The sequence below is a fragment of the Alosa sapidissima genome, chromosome 4 (assembly GCF_018492685.1).
Source record: "Alosa sapidissima isolate fAloSap1 chromosome 4, fAloSap1.pri, whole genome shotgun sequence".
Classification (NCBI taxonomy): domain Eukaryota; kingdom Metazoa; phylum Chordata; class Actinopteri; order Clupeiformes; family Clupeidae; genus Alosa; species Alosa sapidissima.
In genome coordinates this window covers 12,137,883-12,162,014 of record NC_055960.1, presented here as the reverse complement: position 1 = coordinate 12,162,014, position 24,132 = coordinate 12,137,883, and the positions used below count along the sequence as shown (strand labels likewise).

Here is a 24,132-nt window from a genome sequence, read left to right as displayed (position 1 = left end):
ACTGACCTCCAGGGAAATTCCAGGTCACCATTAAAAGGGCCAATGGCAGAGCAGGTTTGATTGAGTCAGAGTGAGGTGAAACCGAAGCGCTGTGGTGGATTCACTTATCTGACAGAGGGAGTCTAAAGCCAACGACAAGGCCCTCTGAGACAGGGTTTCAGCCACTGATTGATGCCTGAGGAGCATTGTGATTAATGCCTGCACTGACCGAATGAAGCAAAACCTATCGACATGAAACCTTCAAGAAATAATGGAGGATTAGTGTACGCCTGGTTATAGCTCAGAAAAAGATTTTTTTTTAAAAATCAGATGGACAAGAGAGACCAGTGCTGGGGTTCTGTGTAACTGTGTCATTCCACAGGAGTGCCACTGATAGAGGTGACCTTTGTGGTGATTTGGAGAAAGGTCGCACACCAGCTTTTTACTCTGTTTACCACCAACTACTCTCCACCAGACCATTCTAACGAATCCCAGGCAAACGTTTATGTACGTCACGGCAGCTTTTCAAACCATAGCAAAAGCAAATCAGATTGACTGAACATAGATTTCCAGATTTCATGATCAGCTGGAGATGCACTGACAGAGAAGTGGGAATCGATTGAGATGATGAGCATCTGAACTGCAAACACCCTGATGCACACAAACCTCCCAGTGGGGTCAAAGTCAGAAGACTGGAGAAGCTCAAATGGAATTCATAATCCAATTGAAACCCAGAGCTGATTAAAGTTGCTTTGGCACTGCGCTGTCAGAGTGTCTGCTTTGTCACGCTAAGGTGACCCCTAATTAGGAAAGTCCATTAGAGAGCTGTGCAGTCCCAAGGAAGAATGTAAAGAGCCAGTGATGGATCTCCACAAGGTGTGTTTTGATGGTTGAGCATTGGCTCGATTAGTTCCCCCACTGGCATGGCAGAAGCTCCCGAGAGCTTTCCACTTTGGTTCTTCAGTTGGAAAGAAATTAAATCAAACAAGAAAACTTTCTGTTTCAGAGGAGTAATACACTATGTCCAAGGAAGCGCATAAAGTTAAGCCCATGTCATACATACAAGCACAGAAGCCTTTACCACAGTAGTCAAAAAGCTCTACCCGACCATTAGGAGAGCACGTCTATGTTTCATGAACACTTCAAATTCAACACTTCAAATGATTTTTTGGACTTTTCTAGTCTTTATTGACAGGATAATGGAAATCAGGCAGGAAGTGAGTGTGAGAGATGGGGAGTGGGCTCAGGAAATGACCTCAGGCTAGATTCTAACTTCATACTATGCTGCTATGGCTTCCTCTGAACTCTCAATGCCCTGGACTTGCATTACGTTGCCTAACTCATGATAATGAGCCATATAGACAGCAATGACAAGTTGTCCTCTAAACCTCTGAATACTTTTGTATAAAACAAATACAGAAAATAAATCTCTCTTCTGCACTTATCCCTCTGTTTCTCTTGCTCTCTCCCTTTGTTCTTCTCACAGACACACACATGCATGCTGTCTGTAGAGATTAGAAGAGTTGGAGTTACAAGGATATTTTTTTTCTGTGTTTTCGGCGTTGGTTTTGTCCTCTCTCTCATGTCTTTAATGGTCCAGCTCTCCACACCCTCCTGTGCTTACTGCCTCCTCTCTCAAAGTAGATGGATTTTTAGTATGAATGTGGATGTTTGTGAGTGTGTCTGTGTGTACATGGGTGTGTGTATGAGTGTATTTGTGTGTGTTTGTGTGTGTGTGCATGGATGTGTGTATGTGTGAGTATATTTGTGTATGTGTTTGTGCATGGATGTGTGTGTGTGTGTGTGTCTGTGTATTTTCATCTATGCATACTTATGTGTGCATGCATGTCAGTGTGTGTGAGGTTGTTTGAAGCCAAGATGAGTAAATGTGGGGCTTCATTTGCGACTCAGAGGTCCCTCTCATAGGCTGCCCCCTCACTGGCTCCCTGCTCCTCAGCTTTACAGAGCCCGAGCACAGCCGCACCAGACTTCTTTTTTCACCACGCAGCTCTTGATTTATCATTTAGAGCCTTTGACGTCTCGGACGCAGGATTCACGACTCACTCTGCAGTAGGAAGTCTGCTGATTAGAAATTCTATTGATCACAGCGAATGAGTGCAGTGTGTTCATCAGTTATCGAGCCAAGTCAATGTAAACAAAGTAATTACCTTACGTAGGCCAGTGTGAGTGTGTGTGTGTGTGTGTGTGTGTGTGTGTGTGTGTGTGTGTGTAAACAGTCATAGGAGCATTTGTGTGTCTTCTGTGAGTGAGCCTGAAGAGTGTTTTAAAAAAAAAAAAAAAGAATATGGTGGCTGGATTTCTCACCAGGGGGAAGGCGTGGGAGATCTTGCCGTCTGGAGGCAGCTTGGCCCCGAAGCCGTAGGCTGGGAAGAGCTTGTCGCTGTCGTAGTCCTGGATGATCTCTCCCACCGCTTTGAGCGCCATGGCGTACATGTTCATCTGGTACGGGTTCATATAGTGTAGGGAGGTGGGCTGCGATGGGTTACCTAGGAGACCATATAGGATTTGTGGGTTGGAGGGGGTTAGGGTTGGAGGAAGACCTCAGTTCAATAATCAGTTCAATGTGAGAGGGAAAAAATATATTTATTTGAGATGGGGCTTTTTGTGGTCTATTCTGTCGAACTAAAAAAACGTTTCATGAGTTCATTCACAGTATTCATTTCACAGATGACTGCGTTTCAGATCAATTTTCCTTGAAATGCTCATTCAGGATAATTTGATGACTTACAGGGTCTCGTACGAAATCCCACTGATGGCACCTGAAGCCTCTGGCCTACAGGCTCCTAAAAAACCTACACAAACTAGATGTACTGCGGTACATGGTATGACCGCCACATGGTGTTGCCATGTTCTTATCCATGTTCGTGTAACTCTGTGGAAGCATCACGTCTTAAATGGTTATATGGTCTCCTCTTGGTTACTCAATCAGTGTTTAGCAATTCAATACAATAATATACTCAGTCTGAAGTGTGTAAAGTGCTTGAACAACAATATACTCAGTCTGTGTGTAAAGTGCTTGAACATCAAGTTCAAGTGTGTGTGTGTGTGTGTGTGAGAGAGAGATAGACTGTGAATGTGTGTCTATACAAACACCTGAGGACTGCTTCCATAATAAGACAAGTCCACAGGTGAGACAAGCAACAAGACAGAAATGATACTTTGGTGACGCCCGGCCCTACAGCATATATGTTTCTGTGTACACATGTGTGTGTGTGTGTGTATTTGTTCATCTGTGTACATGTAGCAAGTCTGTGTGTGTGTGTGGGTATGTGTGTTTGAGGATTGTGAAATCAATCGCCCCTAGGCACAAAAGCCTCTTAGTCCCCCATCCTAACGCAACTGTGTGTGTGTATGCTTGTGTTTGTATGAGTCTGTGTGTGTGCCTGTACAAACTTGTGTGTGTGTCTGTACAAACAATGTGTGTGTGTGTGTGTGTGTGTGTGTGTGTGTGTCTCTGTGTGTATGAGTCTGTGTGTGTGTGTGTGTGTGCGTGTACCTGTGTGTGAGTATGTGTGTGGACGTCTGTATGCGTATGTGTGAGTGTGTGTGTGTGTGTGCAAATGTAAAAAGTCTGCATACTAGGTGCTGCTCCCAAACTGGTTTAATACACATATTCAGAGATGTAAAAGTCCGGCTTCAGAAAGTAAAAGTTTTGCCATGTATTGGTTGTACCTGTGTGCTTAACAAAGGTGATTACATGATCTACCTGGCTTAAGAGCTGTGCTAATTAGAATCAGATGATTAAGTGAATGGTTGGAGCAAAAATGTGGTAGGACTTTTACTTTCTGAAGCCGGACTTTTATACCTCTGCACATATTCACATGGGCACATCCACATGCCGTGATCCAAGAAGCTACTGATATGTGTCAGCTGCAGCGCCCCCCCATGAATGTACAGTAACTGTCTGAAATTCGGTGTGCATGCAAAGACTCTATGGGTGTGATTCAGCACGTCAAATTTTGCACAGCGGTTGGTGAGTTATTCCCTGGAAACCTAAAGCTTCTATTCCCTATAAGCCCAGAGGGGCTCCATGTCCACCAGGTTTAATATACCTAAACAACCTCCTGGCCATCTCATTTCAGAATTGATTTCTGGCATGGTGTGATCGGACATTTTTCAGATGGGTTTTTTTTTTTTTTTTTTATGGCTCGTCCTTAGTGTGCACAGTGATCTGTTGTTTTGTGTTATTTTATGTTCACATTAAGGGCTGCTTTTGTTCATGGCAAAATGTTTGTCTCCTGCTCTTGCTAAGTCCATTCTTAATAGGGAAGGTTTATGTTTTTTTCTGTCTAAATAAATACAGTATGAAAGGTACAGCTCACTCCATCCACCATCATCTCAACCAACCACTTATACTTCAGTCTTGAGTGTTGCATAAAGATTAAAAACAATTCAAAAGGAAAATAATTATGTGTGGCAAGGTGTGTAAGCCTGCTAGGAGGAAGAAAATGATAGATGAATAGGTCTGCATAGAGACTCAGAGTGGGGAAAAAGTGATGGGGCACTCTAAATATAGCAAGGCACACAATCAGGACCGCATACAGAGATGTGATTCCATACCAAAGGCTATGTTTGATTAAATCAGTCATCAGTCCTCTATATGAAGCCATTACAGAGGTATGCAATGAGAGTTAAAATCAGTAAAATGTAGATGAAAAAGGAGGGAAACACCACATCACATATAATTTAAGCATTTATTATATAATTTAAACTAGGGCTGTCAATCAATTAAAAAATGTAATCTAATTAATTACATACTTTGTGATTATTAATCTAAATTAATCACATGCATCCATTTTTGCTATGAACATATCTTAAAAACAAGTTTGGCAGATGAGTGAATCAATGAACAGCCAAACCAACATTATAGTCTTTAAAGTTCAACGTGTCTCTCTTTTATTATAATTTTCCTTTTGGATCAGGCATCAGCATAGTGCCTGGTGTCAGATTTTTAGCATGATGAATGGCAACTAGAAATGTAATGCCAGAGGAATTACAATAGTGGATGGAAAGCTGCTGGGTTAATGTTGGTGGGGAGATTCCTGAAAAAAAAACATTGCATCACTTAATCTTTGAGTTCATACAAACCCATGTACCAAAAAACCTTGTGTGTCAGGCATTCTTGAGATATCACTCACAAGGTGGGTTTGACCTTGACATTTGACTTCATCATTAAGTCCATACAAATGTTCATATCAAATTTGAAGCATGTGCGTCAAGCCATTCTGAAGTTGTGACACAAGCACGGAAGCTGGCCTTTAGAAAATGTAGTTAAAAGGCTACCTGCAAAACTGTATTTTTATTTGGTGTTGATGACTGCTCATTCTGCACCCAGATAACAATTAGTCATAGAATCTGTTAAAATCAACATTACTTTGTCAACGTTAAAATCACTGAATCAACTGCGCACTGCAACATTGATTCTACATCACTTTTGCACCCTTCATTAATATTGAAGCAACATTGAAATTCTAACTACAGATCAACGAGATTTCAATGGTATTTCCACTAAAATAAATATTTAAACAATGTTGAAATTACAACCAAACTAAAGATCAACGTGATTTCAATGGTATTCAAATTGATATTAAGTAAGGGATAACGGCCACCGAGGTGTCCTGTTATACGGAATTAATGGACGAGGGCGAGGGGCAAAGAACTCCGGGCAAAGAGTTGCCTCTGCCCAAGTCCATTAATTCCGTATAACTGGACACTTATTATCCTGCTTATCACCCGGTTGCCACTGTAAAGCAAAGGAAACACGCGGTTCCGTTTAAAAAGAAGCTCACTAGTTCAGCTAGTAGTACAACTTTCGTTGGCCCTATAACAGTGATAGCATGGGCAGTTAGCTTGTTTACAGTTGATTGCATTGTTGCGAAGCCTGCCTCCAGGCAAAAAATCTTTCAGAATGCTTTCCATTCTTGAACTGCATCGAATTGCATCGAATCGCATCGCTTCGTACTGAATCGTTTTTTATGAACATGGATCTTTTCTTGTATCGAATCGTGCCCATGTATCTAGATGCGAATCGTATCGTCTTTTACATGAGAGATTCACACCCCTAATAGTTACCATTCATAAGCATTGATATGGAACGGCGATTAAACTTTTTTTTACCAGATCTACTTCATAGGTGTCCCTTTATTCAGAATTAAAAGCCACCTCGCCAGAAAAAAGTATTTCTTCTCTCCAGGTGATAAACCTCAGTAAACCACTATTAGCCTAATCTGGCAAAATATTGGGAAATTCATATCCTGCTTTATCTACAGCCAGGATAAATTTGGCTAGGCCTAGGTATGTCTGGATTAGGCTACACAAGCTTGCATAAATAACCATTGACAACTTGTTATCAGTTAAGGAAGTGCATTTATTCAATCTTCATCTAGAAATTCATGTGTGCTGTGCTTCCCTGCCATCCATCCTCCAGTAGCAGAGTGAAGCGACACCTAACAGAAATAAAATGGGGAAAAAGAGACAGTTGTTAGATAAATATGTTCAACTGAACAGCTAAGCTTAAAATCAAGTCATTTTACGCCACAACCTACCACTCATACAAACGTAGTTCAAAACGAAGGCTAAGTTTCAGCCAGTGACTGTTTGCCATAGAAGGCCATTTCCCTGGACAGGCCAGCTATGAAAGGTGGCTGACAATTTGGGTGTGAAGGCTTAGCACTACCGCCGCCACTGCACACAACCCTAGAAACATTCCCTAGGTCTAGCTAACCTAATATAACTTACCTACTGAATCCTCGGTTATCGCTTAATCAAGTTATGAACTTACTCGACATAATACCAATATTATCAAACTAGCTAGAGTTAAACTTAACGTCTTCTCTAGACGTATCGGAACTCCCCCTATTACCACCGGTCCCGTATTTCCGCCGTCTTGCGTGTATGTGTCACTTAATATCCATTTCTATACAAACCAAGACGGCGGATTCCTAAAGAAACGCAAGCACCCACACCATAGGTGTATCTAAATTAGCTATGTACCAAAAATGACATTTTACCGTGACTCGAAGAGCTGTAACGTGCGTGTACAAATCCGCCTGGAGCTCCAGTGGAATTTCATGACGAGAATTCACGGTCTAACCGTTCATGTGGCATTGAAATGGCGACCAGGCCACCAGGCCAGCACTAACCTCCGAACGTGGTAAACAAAATCGGATATTTCAGGCAAAAAGCCCCGGTAAGAACCAAACCAGATTTGGTTCAAATCTACACACCTATGGCTACTGAAAAATGTAAGGTTCATTTATCAAATGTTATTTTTAAGTATTAAAAAACATCATTGTTTTAGAATTTTCATACGAAAGTGGTGGTAATTGGAGGCGTTACGATAGCAGCTAGACTACGAGTTTGTTGCTAAACAGGTAACGTTAATGTTAACGCCAGCTTGCTTGCTTGCTTGATTAGAAGATAACTAGCCGAGTAATTTTAAACAGACTTCACACACTCCATTCAAATAAAAAACACAAATTAATTGTAACTTACATTGGGTGTGGTAGGAAAACGTCCGTTTCATCCAGCAGACACCAAGAGCGTAAACTTTCTTCAAGAGGATGGTGTAAAGTGGTCTGTAGGAATCAATGACGCTAGGAGAAAGCTACTGCGCATGCACACAGGTTAATTACACGATGTGTAGTGTTTTTTTTTTTTTTTTTTTTTAAGTATATTTTTTGGGCTTTTATGCCTTTATTATGACCGCCGCGCAGCGAAGGTTTAGTCAGATTTTTTTTTTTCTTTATTTTTTTTATTTTTCGCATGCCCAAATTTCCGTCAATGATTCCCGGGACACTGAAAGACCGGGGTACACGAAACTTGGTGGGCATGTAACCCCACATGGATAGCATGGAACCATCGTTTTTCGTTTTGATCTGTAGCCCCCCCGCTGGACTGGACCCCCCGAAAGGAGGGTAGGGCAGACACAGTTTTCTGTGAATATCTCGAAAACCGTAGGGTTTAGGAGGACCATTTTTTTTTTGTATGTTGATCTCAAGGGGCCATGTCAACCCATTCCATAACCACTCATTTCATGTATAGCGCCACCTAGTTAAACACAAAAAAGTAAAAATGAGGTGTTGTAATTGAAGGTATCTGTGACCTAACATAGTCAAAACTGCACGAAATTGGAAGTGTAGGATCATTATGACACCCTCTGTATGCACGCCAAGTTTTGTGGAATTCCGTTCATGGGGGGCCACACAATAAATTAATTTATGTTACTATACACCAACTGGCCTGTATGTGGCCGGAGACAGTTTTCTGTGAATATCTCGAGAACCGTAGGGCCTAGGAGGTCCACGTTTTTTATGTATGTTGGTCTTAAGGGGGCATGTCAACCCATCCCATTACCACTTATTTCATGTATAGCGCCACCTTGTTAAAAATTAAAAAGCAAAAAATTAGGTGTTTTCATCACAATATCTCTGGCTGACAAGGTCAAAACTGCACGAAATTAAAAGTGTAGGATCATTATGACACCCTCCGAATGCATGCCAAGTTTTGTGTACTTTCGTTCATGGGGGGCCTTACAATAAAATAATTTATGTGTACATTTAGTGACGTACACCAACAAGGATTCCCGGGACACTGAAAGACCGGGGTACACAAAACTTAGTGGGCATGTACCCCCACATGGATAGCATGGAACCGTCATTCTTCGTTTTGATCTGTAGCCCCCCCCCCCCCCCCCGCTGGACTGGACCCCCCGAAAGGAGGGTAGGGCAGACACAGTTCTCTGTGAATATCTTGAGAACTGTAGGGCCTAGGATGACCAATTTTTTCCGTATGTTTGCCTCCAGGGGTCATGTTAACCCATTCCATGTGCACACATGTGCATAAACAGATACACACGCACACACATACATTTACAGTAATCATACGTATGACACATACTCACACAGTAGACGTATGTACGCATGCATGCACATGCACAAACACACATACGCAGGCAAACACACAAGCACGCACATACACACACACACACACACACCCACACACATAAACATAAATTTGTACACGCACACATGCACACAATTCAAGAATTTTTCCCGTCATCTACTCCCTGAATTTTTGGTCATTGATCAAATGACCGGGACACCGAACCACCGGGGTACATGAAATTTGGTGGATATGTAGCCCCACTAGACTTTTACGAAAAAATTTCATTTCGTCCCCGGGGACCAACACCCCCCCCCCCCCCCGGTCTGATACAGTTTTGCCTATACATGCGTGAGACAGAGACGCCTGTTTATTTTGTTTTAAGTGCGTGCATGGTGTGAGAGGGGAATCGATGTGCTTTGATTACAGCTTGGTAGTTGTAGTCTTGTGAAATTAAAAAGCACGTGTGTGTGAAGTATCCAAACAATGACACCTTCATTTCATTATGGCTGCTTTAGCAACACACCTTAAGCTACTGTATAGTGTGTCCCATTTAGAAGTGGCTACTTCATTCGCGCTTTCCTTGACTCATGGAGCTGCGTGAATGTTATTACAACTTTTCGCCACGATATGACAGTTTAAGTCCGCTTGATACTGTAAGGCGTAAGCCATTGGTTTCCAAAGGAGATTTTATTTGTGTCGCCAGCATAGCCTATTAACAATTTATGTTGTAAATAGGCCTACCTTATAATCCTAGCTTAGGGAAGCTAACAGCTTTCTATTAGGATCTAGTTTGTTAGTTACCGTTTTGTCATAACTCCCTGATGCATTTTTGCATTTAGAATAGCCAGAGCGTGTATATCTCAATCGGAAAATTAAACAATATCGGGTGCCTATGGACTAGGCTGGGTGAACCCAGCCTGATCTGCCCACTATTTATTTTTTGATTTCTTAAAAGATTGAGCTTGGTCTGATGAAAGCCAGACTAGCCATGGACCTCAGTTACACAATGCAAGGGAACATGAATCAGCCTATATTTGCACGGACAAAAGCTCTTCAACTTTGGCCCGTTAAAATGTGTATGAACAGTCTAGCGACGCATTTCATCAAGGCCCATTTGGACATGTCAGTTATTTGCACCACTGGTTAGATGTAAAACAGCATTTCGTTTCAGACTACTGTTACTTAATTTGTGCATTAACAATAACGTTTCAGACTACTGTTACTTAATTTGTGCATTGACAATAAAGTATTACATGAACTAAAGATGACTAAAATCTTATGTAGAAGAAGAAACATTCACAAAAAATCCATCCATCCAAAAATGACCTTTGTTTTTGATAGCTGTTGAAAACGGCATGGAACTGACAGAGATGTTTTTGTTTATAAATACATAAAAAATAAATAAATAAATAAATAACATTATGCTGATACCTTTTGCTTTTCCCAAATACAATGTAGCCTACAGGTGTAAGTGACCTTTCATCAGTCCAGTTGCAATGGATGAACTGTGATGAACTGCCCTACTTGTGATTGTTTAGAGATTTTAAAGGTTTTATAACAATGCTACATCTTCTTTGGCTATTCTACAATCTATTCACCTTTTCAGCACCAGTAGGCTACTTTCTGTGCAGCCGCACACACACACTCAGGCATGCCAAACAAGCATACACAAAAGTTTCAAGAGTGGGGGATGGAGTAAAATATGGAGACAAATTGAAGTGTGATTTATTTTCGCGGAACGGATGTACAGGACTGAGCGGCGGTCATATTTTGTACGCGGTACATCTAGTTGTAGATAGGATAGTGGAGAATGACAGGAAGTGAATGGGAGAGAGAATCGGGGTGGGATCCGGAAAGGACCACAGGGCGGGATTCGAACCCGGGTCGCCGACGTACGGCGCAGGTGTCCCAGCAAGTTGCGCCACGACCGGGGCCCAGGATATGTAGTTTTAGGGAACGCCAGATTGTATGCATTAGAAGCTGAGACAGTTGGATTCACAGGTGACGCCTGTGCCAGTGTTCTGATTAGCCCAGGAACTACTCTGGGAGCTTAACGAGCGCAGCTGGCTTTAGGCCATTATGACATCACAGCCTCCATTCAAGTCTATGGGGGGAAAATGAGCTTTTTTAACATTTTTAATCCCCTATTTCTCAAAAAGTATAAACTTTTTAAAAAATCTGATTGTCCATCCAGACCTACACAATGGTTATTTCAACATGTCTGTAAGCTAAGCGGTTAGAGTCGCATTCATTCTTGAAAAGGTAAAAAGAAAAGGTTATAATATAACAAGCCAAGAGATTTCAGGATAGTGGATTCCATCCACTATAATGACTGAAGTTACCACTCACTGTCAATGACATGTGCAGAGTAGGCTACCCTAACACCAAGGTAATGTGTGAAATACCACCTATGATTTATCCTTTTTTTGGCGATTCAAACATGTAGATTTGTATTCACATAATTACTAGGTTGTTGCCTTTTCTATCCAGTAGGTGGCAGTCCAGGATAAGAAATAGCAGTTCAAGAAAATAAACTAACTAGTAGGAACAAAGAAATTAAAGCAAGCCTACAAATTTAATGTAATGTAATGTTTGAAGTTATTGGAATGGAAATAAATGTAACTACCTTCTACACAATTCTGAAGACATTTTGTTTAAAATGTGCAACAAATGTAGTCAATTTATTAAGGGAGTTTGTCGGTTAGTTAGTTAGTCGGTCAGGGTAGGCTCAGTAAAACGTTAGCAAAGTTAACTTTCACAAGGCTGGCGGCTAGCATTATTATCATCAAGAGGTGTGCTAACTCGTAGGCCTAACTCCAGATTGTTTTGCATTGAAATGCTACTTCAGACTTGACGGACTCTTATGGTAGGCAATGGAAATTCCTTACTGCAGAAATAGAAGATTCATGCTCCTGTCAACAGTATTGGTCTGGGCGTTCTTTTTAAAACGTAGGCCTAGGCTAGGCCTAAATGTTTCATTCAAAGCAGTGCTTCCTTGTCTGCCTCCTTCAGTCACGATAGCCAGACTCCACTGGGTCAAATGTCACTATGAAATGTGATTAATCAGCATGAATCTTTTGAATGCGTTATTATTTCTTTAATTAATTAATCAAAGTTAACGTGTTATTTTGACAGCCCTAATTTAAACAATATGTTTTTTTACAGTTTGGTAGTAATCACAACTGAAATGTGTGTTCTGTGGCAACTCACCATTGGATGCAGTGAAATCAATGGCAACCGTGAAATTCAGCTGGGTGCTGATGGGATAGAGAGAGAGAGAGAGAGAGACGTAGGTTTATAATCTAAACTTTATATGACTTGTTGATCCCTTGAACCACTGGTACATTGTTGACAACCAACATCATTTTCATGTATACCATATATACAGTATGTAAAGTACACATTACATAATATCATGCCTGATGTTCATAATTCATAACAACCGTTGATTCTCTCAGTAAAATATTGTGTGAATAAAAAAACATTTGGTGGAAACAAAAAACAAATACAAAGACAAAGAGAGAGATAGAAAAAAGAAAGAAAGATTATAAATGAGCATGCTGCTGATTATAAATGAGCATGCTGCTGCCTACCCTCCCCGGATGTAGTCCACAAACGTGTACTCCGACTCGACTTTAAAGGACAGCAGGGTCACCTTGAGACGCCGAGGAAACAGAAAACACGAGATGAGATGAGAGGCGGACCGAATCAGACAAGCACGTCCAAGGCAACACTTCAAAGGCTCATCGTCAGGGAGACGGCTGAGTGCTGACAGCAGGGAGGACATGATCGACTCACCGTCCCAGAGTTGACATACTTCTTCTTTTTGCCTTTCTTCTTTGGATTGAGAACCTGATGGGGAAAACAGATCCACATTCAGAGGTCAACACAGATAGTGGGTGATACATAGAGTGCGCACACACACACACACACACACACACACACACACACACAGTGTGACAGTGTGATATCGAACACAACCACACTCAACAGTGTTGAGGGCTTGACCTGGTACAGGCTGCTGCCCCGTGATGAGTGCCTAAAGAATCACACACGTCACACTGATGTTCAGTTCTAGTCCGCATGATTACTTTGGCGAGGAGGCGAAGAGGCAAAAGTTCTGGAGCTACCTGCTGCAGGCTACATAGCAATGATGTCTCAGTGCTCTATGACAGGCGACCACAGCCTGTCTCCTAGAGCTTGTCTCTGAGACACAGACTGTGCTGGGATTGTTCTGCCTGTGGCATTCATGATCATGATCAGCCAGGAGAAAAAGAAATTCAAAACAAGATCTCTTTGTTTAGGTTATTTTCCGTAGTTAATAACTGAGCTCAAGTTATCATCAATATAAGATATCAATATCTTAATGTAATACAGTAATTTATTATCAATATTACAATTCTGACCATTTCCTTGTGTTTCTTAATTACGACTTAATTCCACCTCTTGTCTCAGCCCAAGTTGATTTTTTTTTTTGCTCTTTATTTCTTATTTCTTATTTTACTTTATCTCCTATAGTGAGCTTAATTCAGTAATATCTTATTAAGACCTGATTCTTTTCTGTGAGATAAAGAAAAGAAGGCAACATTTAGCCCTGGGCACGTCTGCAGAACACTGACTGAATAACCACTGTGTTTCAGTGGTATTTGTATCAACTTTAACCTTGTGACAAGTAAATGCAGCTGAGATGTGATGGCATGCAGGCGACATAGATGATCTGTTGCGTACCTCGTACACGTTAAACTGGCTCTGTCCTCGGGAGATCTCCCTGTAGCTGGTGGTGAACTCACCAATGAAGTCGTGACTGTGTTGGAGGACAGAGAAGCAGGAGAATATTACACCGCCCTCCTGCATCAGGAGGGAGTCACACACACACACACACCTATGCATGTGCGCGCGCACACACACACATTCTCAACACATACACACATGCACACTCTCTCTCTCTCACACACAGAGACACACATAAATCAGAAGGCGGGAGCTCATTTCGTTTAGCAAGAGTGCACTTTACACAGATCTGTCGAAAGTGCTGTGGTGTAGGATGGCACAGTGGCTGTAAACTATGTGTGCCAGGAGTGGCACCCAACAGACGGGTAACGTCAGCTCGATTATTCACGTAGAGAACAACGGAACTCACATAAGCAGTGAAAAGTTGCAGCAGAACAGTAAGAGCACAGACTACGCGCCTTTGACCCGGAGCCCTGAGGCCAATTAAGGTTTCAGAGTCGGCCGATTGAGGTTTTTGGAGTCGTGCCTTAGCATCGTCTCTAATATCGGCCCATGCCCTGAGATATTACTGGCAATCAATCATGTGATGACGCACATCTTGCCAGAGGGGATCATCACAGGAACTAAGAGAGCGAGTGTGGGTGGAAAACAAGTTCACAACAGAGGTTTAGCGCACATACGTAAGGTATGATTGTGTGTGTATGAATGTGTGTGTGTGTATGTGTCCATGTGTGTGCACGTGTGCTTGCGTGTGTGTGTGTGTGTGTGTGTGTGCATGCGTGTGTGCGTGTGTGTGAGCGCATGCGTGCAGAGTGCACCATCATAACAGGAAGGTTCATGAGAACCCTAAATCACCTCCAATCCTCCCCCTGCTGCTAAAAAAAATCACCTCCAATACTCCCCCTGCTGCTGCTTCCTCACTCTCGCTCAATTAAAAAAGAAATCCTCCAGGCTCTTTCTGTGGCACCCCTCCCTTCTCCTACACTCACGCTCTGTAGTGTGTGAGGGGAAGCTGCCTTTGCCTTTCGAATGTCACACTGTCTTCTGACTTCGAATGACTGGAACTGTTGTGCACTGCAGGCCTGACATTTGCTGGCTGCTTTCGGGGTGTTTGTGATGTTGGAGGAGTGAGGAGTTGAAGACGCTTCCTTGTGAGCAAGCGGAAAATTAAGTGAAAAAACAGAAGTGCAGTGTTACCTTCCATCTCTATCCCAGTCGAACACATCCACTTTCACAGTCCTAAAACAGGAGAGAGAGAGCGGTAGAGGGAGGATATATAAAGAGAAAAAAGAAGAGTAAGACCAAGAAAAAGGGAAGTAGAGGAAATCTGAAGGGAAGAATATGTTCAAGGTGTGATGAAGAGAGTCTCTATGTTCAAGGTGTGATAAAGAGAGTCTTGCTCAAGGACTCTACATTCTGGGGTGCGTTTCCCAAAACCATAGTTGCTAACCTGATTGGCAATGGGAAATTACTTAGTTAGCAACTATGGTTTTAGGAAACGCACCTCTGAATAGCAGGTAATCACTGTGCACATGCACACACACAAAAATGTTCACATACTTCATCACATATCTTAGTATGGAAATACACCACTGAGACTTCACAGAGATTGAAACTGATTGTGTTTTAGTGTGTCAAACTGTCTTTTTGCATGATTAGAATTTCAGAGGCAGAAATTAACATTTGAAGATGCAATAACGAGCCAGACTGTGCCCGTGTATGCAGAAATGTTCTCTGGAGTTGGTCACAATAACACCAGCGAGGGCCTTTCAGACGACACGGCCGACTGCTGGCATTATTCTGACCACCAGAGAGAGAGAGAGAGAGAGAGCAGACGGTCTTTAGGCTAAATATTAATGACCACACAATCTCAAAATCTTAGATTTTAGCTCGCTCAAATCCATCCCCACTATCTATACTTTGAAGGGGACACACTGTCCCTTACATCCCCACCACCCTTACATACTTACATTATTCATGGAATGCTCCATCCATCAGTAATGTAATCAACAGTAACCCCCCAACCAGCATGTGGGAAAATTAGATTTTTCTAATGCAAGGATTTTAGACAGCTTTTAAAACGCTTCAAACAGGGCTGCCTCTGCTCATCCTCTCCCACCAAGTCCTTAACCAATGGATTGGCTAGCAGAACACCACCTGCCCCCACTCCAAGACATAACACAACACAACACCACCCCAATTAGAGAAAGAGAGAGAGTTAGAGATGGAGGGAGATAGGGAGGAAAGGAGAATACGACAATCTGAAAGGACTTACCCCTAAACAAACACATGCTGGAGCTAGACAAACATTAAGCAGATTTATAGTTCATTATTGCAGCAATCTCTATCTAGATGACGTGCTGGTGTCGTGCCTCACCTGTCATAGTCTCCGTTACAGAGAGCACGCACAGGGATGGTAAACTGCTGCCACACAGGGTTCAGGGTGTTCTTGATCACCTCCGTTTTATGACAGATGGTGAACCTGGACCACAGAAAGCGCAGATTTCACCTGAAGCCATATCCCATAACACCTGAAGCCATATCCCATAATAGCCTCAGGATCACTAAAACATTGACCATGTTCAAGAGTTCAACACTTCAAGCTTGTTGTATGGCCAAGAGGAGAAGGCTTAGGTATGAGCTACACCAGGCGTGTAACTGAAGCGTTCTGTTAGCGTAGCGTCTGCTGCAACAATTAGCTGCCGCTATAATCAAGGGAAGTAGCTACACCAGATGTGATAGTGGCGCGTACGTTCGAAAAAAAAATAGACCAGTCTTTTAAAATGGATTTTACGTGTTGTGAACGGAACGCTTCAGTTATGCGCCTGGTGTAGCTCATATCTTAGGCTGCATTGGAAAGCTGTTTTCTCTACTTCACAGACAAATAACCAGAAAAGAGTCAGATACTAACCAAATCAGGATCAAATACTAGTCTGAAAACAACAGAACAGAAAACAGAAGCCAGACTTAAGTACCGGAGAAAGATATGAATTATGACTCACGTGCCATCTTCATTGCTGCGGTAAAATACCAGGAATGGGTCTGACTTTCCAAAGAAATCCTTCTTGTCCAGTTTGTTAGCACAAAATTGCATAGTGGCAATGTCCTACAGAGACAGTCAAAGAGAACCAGAGGTAATGGGTCAGAAAGGCTCCTGAAGCAAGAAACAAGACCACAGTTTGAGTAATGAGGTAAAATATATCAATAGATAAATAGAAAAGAAGAATAATTTTAAAGATTTTAATTTTATGTGTGTACATAAATAGAACGAAGAAACATTATTTTAAGAAACACATGGTCTAAGTGCCACACCAATAACTGTAAAAGATAGTCTTCAAGGTCAACTGGGAAAGCCAATGAGCCAACACAATTATGCAGAATAGAAAACAGAAAAAGCAGGCAGGACAATTAAGGGATACAATTATGCCCAACGCATATCTGTTAAAAAAAGAGAGAAAAGAGAGGGGGAAAATAGGAAAGTCAAAGCCAAACATCTCATTTCAACTCTACAAATATGTTTTAACGAGGAAGCTATTATCCAGTGTGACTCACAAACTCTCTTCTTCCCTAAGAAACAGCACGCTGTTTCAAGAGGCACTGACTGTTTGTTCTAATGTACTTGTGTGTGTTTGTTTGTGTATGTGTATGTGTGTGTGTATGTGTGTGTGCGCGTGTGTGCGTGTGTGTGTGTACAGAAACAGATGATAGTTCTTTACACTCTGCATCTGGAAAAACAGATTCCACTGCCGTAGCTGTGTATTTACATTAGTCATCTCATGCAACAGGAGTAATTTAATCAGCCTCCTTCTCCTACCTGCAGACAGGCAAATTGGATTTCTAATGTTTTTAAATGCACAGCATCTTCAGATACCCACAAGAATCAGACGTGCACATTAATGGGCAAACAGTCCAACTAGCTATCAGGCTGCCTGAGAATAAAATGAGAAAAAAAAGGTTCAGGGACTTGGTGCAAGAACAAACCAAATTCCCAATCTCACTCAATCAGCGCTAAAGGGGACTGACAGAATCTAAACATGCACCCCAGAATGCCAGTGAAGAATCAGGGTAACTATAAGCAGGGCCAGTAAAACAACAACAACAACAATAACAACAACAACGATAACAACAAAAGCTTTCATGGACAATAGACAAGCTCTGTGGCATGTTAGAAAACAGACAGATTTGGTCGTAACCGTCATGGCAGCACCATTATAGATATACACAGGAGAAGTGTGCTGGAGGGCACTGTGGCGTAATTGGCTACAGTGACCATACCATGTGCCCATGGGGACTCAGGTTCGAGTCACGTCACTCTCTTCACTACTCTATCTGATTAAAGGCATAAAACTCCCCTAAAGGGAGGGGAGGGGGGCCAGTAGCCACAAAGGGTAGTGAAGTCATCATCTCTTCAGTGTTTACTAGAGTCGAGTCCTCCTGCGTCTGTCTGTCTGATCACTGTAAAGTGCTGCCTACCAGCGGGCGGTCACCATTCACACCATCTCTCCTTAAAATTAGCGCTCCAAATTATTCAGAAAGGAGAAGAGAAAAGAGGGATGAATAATGCACGATTCAGAAGGGACTGACGGATGCTCCGCTTGCGCCTAATTTAATTATTTATTTGCTGCTTGCACATTTGCATCCGCATATCTCCGCAGGAAGTATTGGCAATGTATTTCTACTGTTGCCGCTGTTTTTTTTCCCCATTGTGCCACGTTCCTTGCGTCCTGTTGCTATGATTAAAAAATTAGTGAGCAAACAATGAGGAAAATAAATGGAAAGACCTGCGTGGCACGCACTTCAGGGGATGAAACAACAAAGGGAGAGAGAGAGAGAGCAAGAGAAAAGAGAGGCAGACAGGCAAAACATGTCAACAAACTCACAAAGACAAAGAGCTGAGCCTTAAAGAACAAAGAACATTAAAGGTCTCATCTCATCGTTTTTTCATTAATTTTGCCATGGTCTCTAGTATTAATGAATGCCCTGTGCACCGGTTTTGGTGAAAAAAATGCTCTACTGCGTCTATTTCATGCTGTTCTAGTTTGGTGGGGAAGGTGGGAGGGGAGGAACGACAGGATTTGCCTCTTACTCATGAATATTCATGACATGTTAATGACCTCGCTTCTGATTGGCCAACAGTACTGTGACGTTCCCTCCAGTGCGTCCTCATCCGATTCTGCCTGTGCTATGCTCCATATTCAACTTTACAGTGCTAAAACCTGGCTAAAACTCAAGTCAAAACTGTTGCACAAAATGTCTTCGGAGATACAACTTCATGTGTTTGATCCTGGTATCCGAGTAGGAAGAAGAACCGCTTCCTGATCGTTTGTCGGTGAACGTTGGTTTAATAGAATGGTAACAATTGCATGTCAGCTTAAAACCTCCTAAAAGAGGTAAACGTTTGTGGCAATCGTCATCTTGCATTCAAGTAATAAACAGTTGGAAACGTTTTAAAATAAAGACCTATTTCTTAACACAGTCAAAAGTCTTTGCAATCTTCCTAGTAGATATTTTACTTCACAACACAGGTTATAAGCACCCTAAATGCAGTTCAGCCACTGACCTAGCCTGCTAATTGTATACTATCGGAATAGATAGTTATGGTTTGAATTCCATGATACTATCATTGAAAGACCACTTGGTTATAGCTCAATATATATATATAGATCTAAATGCAAACACACTTACCTACTCCTAGCTATATTCCGCTGGAATTGCACCAGAATGCCTACAGAAGCAGAGAACGTGTGCTGCAAGACTTCTCCAGTAATGAGTATTTAACTATGGCTTTGATAGCCTACATTGGCAGAGGTTAGCCTACTCAAGTTGTTTTCTGTCACATATGACCCTTAGGAAAAAGTAGTATAGGAATCGTATAGTATAAGACTACTATAGAAAAACTATAGCAGTTATAGGATATTATAGAGTTATTAGTAGTACTTCTACAGTATGTCCCAAAATACGTATTCCTATAAGATTACTATAATATTTTGTCCCAAAATACTATAAGATTCCTATACTACTTTTTCATAAGGGGATTGCTCATGTGGTTAGAAAAATGGGCAACACCAGTACCCCTGTTGTCTGTATGACCCTGTACCCAGGATTAGAACCAGTCTGCCTTAACATAATGTACTCCCTTCAAAATGCACTAAACATTCGACTATGACGACTATGGCCCCCTGTGAGACAGAAGATATGAAAGGTAAGATAAACCTTTAGCCTAAAAGGGACAAAAACTGATACAACTCCTAAAACTAATATACAAAACAGGTCAATTTTCAATAAATAGCTTTATTATATTTACATACAGCAGTGGTACTCAAAGTGTGGTCCGCAAGCTCTCTCAAGTGTTCCACAAGTAGATGTGGTAAAATATAATAGATGAGTTGTTTGCAATATTGAGCCAACTTGTATGTACAGTAAATCCAAACCGTTCTGCAACACTCATGTAACCTACAGTATGCCAGTTTAAATCATATAAGCATGGTGCAAAGACAATAAGCAAGGTGGTTTAGTGAGAAGGCCTATTCTGTTGAAGTAGGTCTACTGTTTTTTTTTTTTTTGCTAGGTGGTCAGTGATCTTTTTTTTTTTGTTTAAATTATTATTGTTTAAGTGGTCCTTGGTCTAAAAAAGTTTGAGAAACACTGACAAATAGTAATATTGCAGTCTATTAAAATAATGCAAACACAAAACAAGAACATCCAAACTATGCACAGAATGAACAATGTCCTCTTTTTGCCAGACGATGCAGACATCTGGCCTACAGATCCTTTGTAAGATGGTGCTGGGATTATTTAGGGAAAAAGGTCTGAGTTGTTGTTTCGGCTTGTGTTGTCCTGGGTATCCGAAGGGACAACACACAAAATACATTCATTGGCTGTGATGATTCTATTACATTGCTCTTTGATTGCGCTGGGCCATAGGTGGAGCCATCAGGTGTTATTGTGGAGATGTCACTTTCATCCTCCTCCTCCTCTTCATCAACCCGAGGTCTTCTAGCTGGCCTTGGATGAACATGCTTGATGGGAGTAGAGGTAGCAGGCCCCCATGTCCATGGTGTATCCGAAGTGCTTGTATCAATACTCATACTTTTCATGAAGTATTCTGTTTGGGTACCTAAAGTAAATAAATGTGTATTACTGTCAAGTTACAAGATACTAATAGTACACAGGACATTCACTATCTCACACAAAACTGTACTGGCACAATGGAAACAAAAATATTTTAGTGACTGTGGTAAGGTGTATGATGTACTAAGTAGCACACCCACAAGAAGACATTCAGTAATATCAATTATATCTGCAATTCATGGGTTTCATCAGGTCCATTTACACAGGTGTATTAATCAAGCACCATGCAGTCTGCATTCATAATCGAGGTACTTGATTTTATACACCTGTGGAAAGTGACCTGATGAAACCCATGAATTGACTTTCCCAAACATTGACGAGCACATAAGAACCTGTATTAGCCTACTAGAAAAAGACTTCTAGAAACTAGCACAACAATAAAAGTTAGATCACAAACCTTTGCTTCTAACGTGATGACCTAATGTAGGCTAGAAAGCTGTGTAGCCCAACATGAGGATGTGCTCTGGAAGACATACAAAACACTAAGTAAACAGCAAGTAATCAAACAAAACATCATTGTAGGCCTACAAAGGCCAATGTAATAATGGCAAGAAGACATAAATTAGACTGAAGTGTAATACCTGGGCTCTGATAGCAACTTAGCCTAGTGCACGGGTATTGTGTTTTTTGATTTTCCCTGTTTAGACTAAAACAATACCAGTCCTTAGTTGAGCATAAGATATTGTTGCCAATATTATTATTTGTGGTTTAACGCTTAGATTAGAAGATTATAGGTTCAACAAGCTAAATCTCTGGGTAGTGTGGTCATATAGTTTCTTATGAGTGTAGCTACACCAGGCACGTAACTGAAGCATTCCGTTCGCGTTGCGTCTTCTGCAACAATTAGCTTCCAATAGGTCTAATCAATGAAAGTAGCTACACCTGGCGTGTGGCCTGTAGGCTACGTTCAAAAAAATAGACCATCCCTCTAATAGATTTTACCAGAGCCCTTCCTATTAAACATTCTCTGATTTTACACGTCGCGAACAGAACACTTCAGTTACGTGCCTGGTGTAGCTTCCTGTAATATAGGCTAGCCTAAGCCTAGCTTGTACCCTTTTCATGCATGCTAACGTGAAGAATATGAACATGCTATTTTGTAACAGTCGTTAGGTGGAAAAGTTTGTTTGTACTTACAGCTTGTGAGCTGGTGGTCGATCGTCGTGACGTAGGCTACAGGTCCAGATTTTCAGAACATCGATGCAAAACCACTTTCTAACTGTAGGCAGGCACAGTGAGTGTGGTCGAAATGATTGGAACACAGAACTAATGTTGCACTATACTTCGGTGGTGGTGTTCCAACGATAAATTCCAACCATTTCTTCCTCAACTCTTCTTTCTAAGGCAAGACATGCAACATCGATGTGTCATTGCCACAAATAACACAGGCAACATCGATGTGTCATTGCCACAAATAACACAGGCACGAATTTGCTCCGCTATGTTAACAACTTGCTGTTAGCTCCTACTAGCTGCAGAGAGACAATCTCCTGGCCAAAATCTTTCTGTCTTCCTGTGGGCGGTCACAAGCCAAGGTGGGCGAGGCCATGAATAATTGTTTTCCCTGCGGCGTCACAGGGAAGGGCTTTTTCTGATTCGCTTGTTTTTCCGTGTATTTTTTTTCATTGGCTAATGCGGGCAATGGGGGTAGAAGATCATTTTCACATGCAGCATGCATATGCAACTTGGAGCGAGCTATAGTATTTCGAAAGGAACAAGTATTAAACGGTTTCTCGGTAAATGAGACCTTTAAGTGAGTGAAGCAGGGGAATGAGAGAGAGATAGTGTGTGTGTGTGTGTGTGTGTATGAGTGAGAGAAAGAGAGAGAGACAGAGAGACAGGCAGTAAAAGATTGTGTGTGTGTGTGTGTATGTGAGAGAGAGAGAGTAAGAGTGTGTGAGTGTGTGCGTGGGTGAGAGAGAAAGAGAGAAAGTGTATGTGTGTGTGTATGAGAGAGAGAGAGAGAGTGTGTGTGTGTGTGTGTATGAGAGAGAGAGAGAGAGAGAGAGAGAGGAAGTGTGTGTGCATGCATGTGTGTATGAGAGAGAGAGAGAGAGACAGAGAGACAGGCAGTAAAAGATTGTGTGTGTGTGTATGTGAGAGAGAGAGAGTAAGAGTGTGTGAGTGTGTGCGTGGGTGAGAGAGAAAGAAAGAGAGAAAGTGTATGTGTGTGTGTATGAGAGAGAGAGAGAGAGAGAGAGAGAGAGTGTGTGTGTGTGCATGCATGTGTGTATGAGAGAGAGAGAGAGAGAGAGAGAGAGAGTGAGTGTGTGTGTGCATGCATGTGTGTATGAGAGAGAGAGAGAGTATGTGTGTGTGCATGCATGTGTGTATGAGAAAGAGTGAGAGACTGAGTGGAGGGAAGCGGCTGATTGAGAGACAGTCGGGGCCTGAGCTCATTCTCACTCCTGCCTGACTGAACAGAACTCTCTGGAGCCAGGTGAGAGAATAGGAACATGTGTGTGTACGAGTGTGTGTGTGTGTGTGCGTGTGTGTGTGTGTGTGTACGAGTGTGTGTGTGTGTGCGTGTGTGTCGGCTCCAGTAATTAACTCATGCAAAGGGACATCCACAGGGATTGCACAGTGTTGATGTGATGTCCTGATCATAATGCACTATACATAACCTGACACACTTGATGAGCAATGCCTGATGTAAGGGCCTGCAATCACCAATGCAACTAAGTATATATGTCTGTCTCTGAATGTGTGTGTGTGTTTGTACTTTGTGTGTGTGTGTCTCTGTGTCTGTGTATTTTGTGGGTGAGTGAGTGAGTGTGTGTGTGTGTGTGTGTGTGTGTGTGTGTGTGTGTGTGTGTGTGTGTGTGTTTAAATTGGTACTGACCCTGCAGTTGCTGAGCTCCTCGGCGGCGAATATGATGTTGCCACACTTCTTGCCTGGAATCCCACTGCAGACGTGGAGAAAGATGGACAAGTCAAACAAAAGATTGTATATTCACTAGACCAGCATTAATGACACACTACAATAGCCATCAGTCAGTGCATTCAAATTCAATATCACACCAGAACTAGTCAGAATACAAAAGGCAAAAAAGAACAAAGGGGTTCTAATAGAGGGAGGAAGGAGAAAAGTGGAAAAGTAATCATTCTCTTCCTCCTACAGTTGGAAGATAGAGGGAAGAAAAGACCATCACAAAGAGAAATAACGGGCGAGCGAGACACCAGGGTCAGATATCACCTCTGGAGTTTTTTTCCCTTCCTTTTCCTTTTTTTCCCTGGCAAACACAAAGTGACGGGCTGGGAGAGGAGCCTTTGCCACGGAGGGCATAATCGTCCCCGCGTGAAAATTGGACTGTCCATCAGGAGACGAATGGGCCGATCAATGCCACTGTCATCTCATTTGGCAAGAGAATAAGCCTGTGATAG

The 24,132-nt window shown here is 41.9% G+C and overlaps 1 protein-coding gene across 1 annotated transcript in view; it reads right to left on the bottom strand.

Moving 5' to 3' along the window:
• LOC121706784 (copine-9-like) overlaps positions 1-24,132 on the bottom strand; it is a 104,677-nt gene that overhangs the window by 14,770 nt on the left and 65,775 nt on the right. The window contains 9 exon segments of the mRNA XM_042088799.1: positions 2,305-2,486; positions 12,097-12,143; positions 12,480-12,541; positions 12,685-12,738; positions 13,615-13,690; positions 14,815-14,856; positions 15,995-16,099; positions 16,620-16,723; positions 23,591-23,654. Coding sequence (XP_041944733.1) covers positions 2,305-2,486; positions 12,097-12,143; positions 12,480-12,541; positions 12,685-12,738; positions 13,615-13,690; positions 14,815-14,856; positions 15,995-16,099; positions 16,620-16,723; positions 23,591-23,654 — 736 coding nt within the window.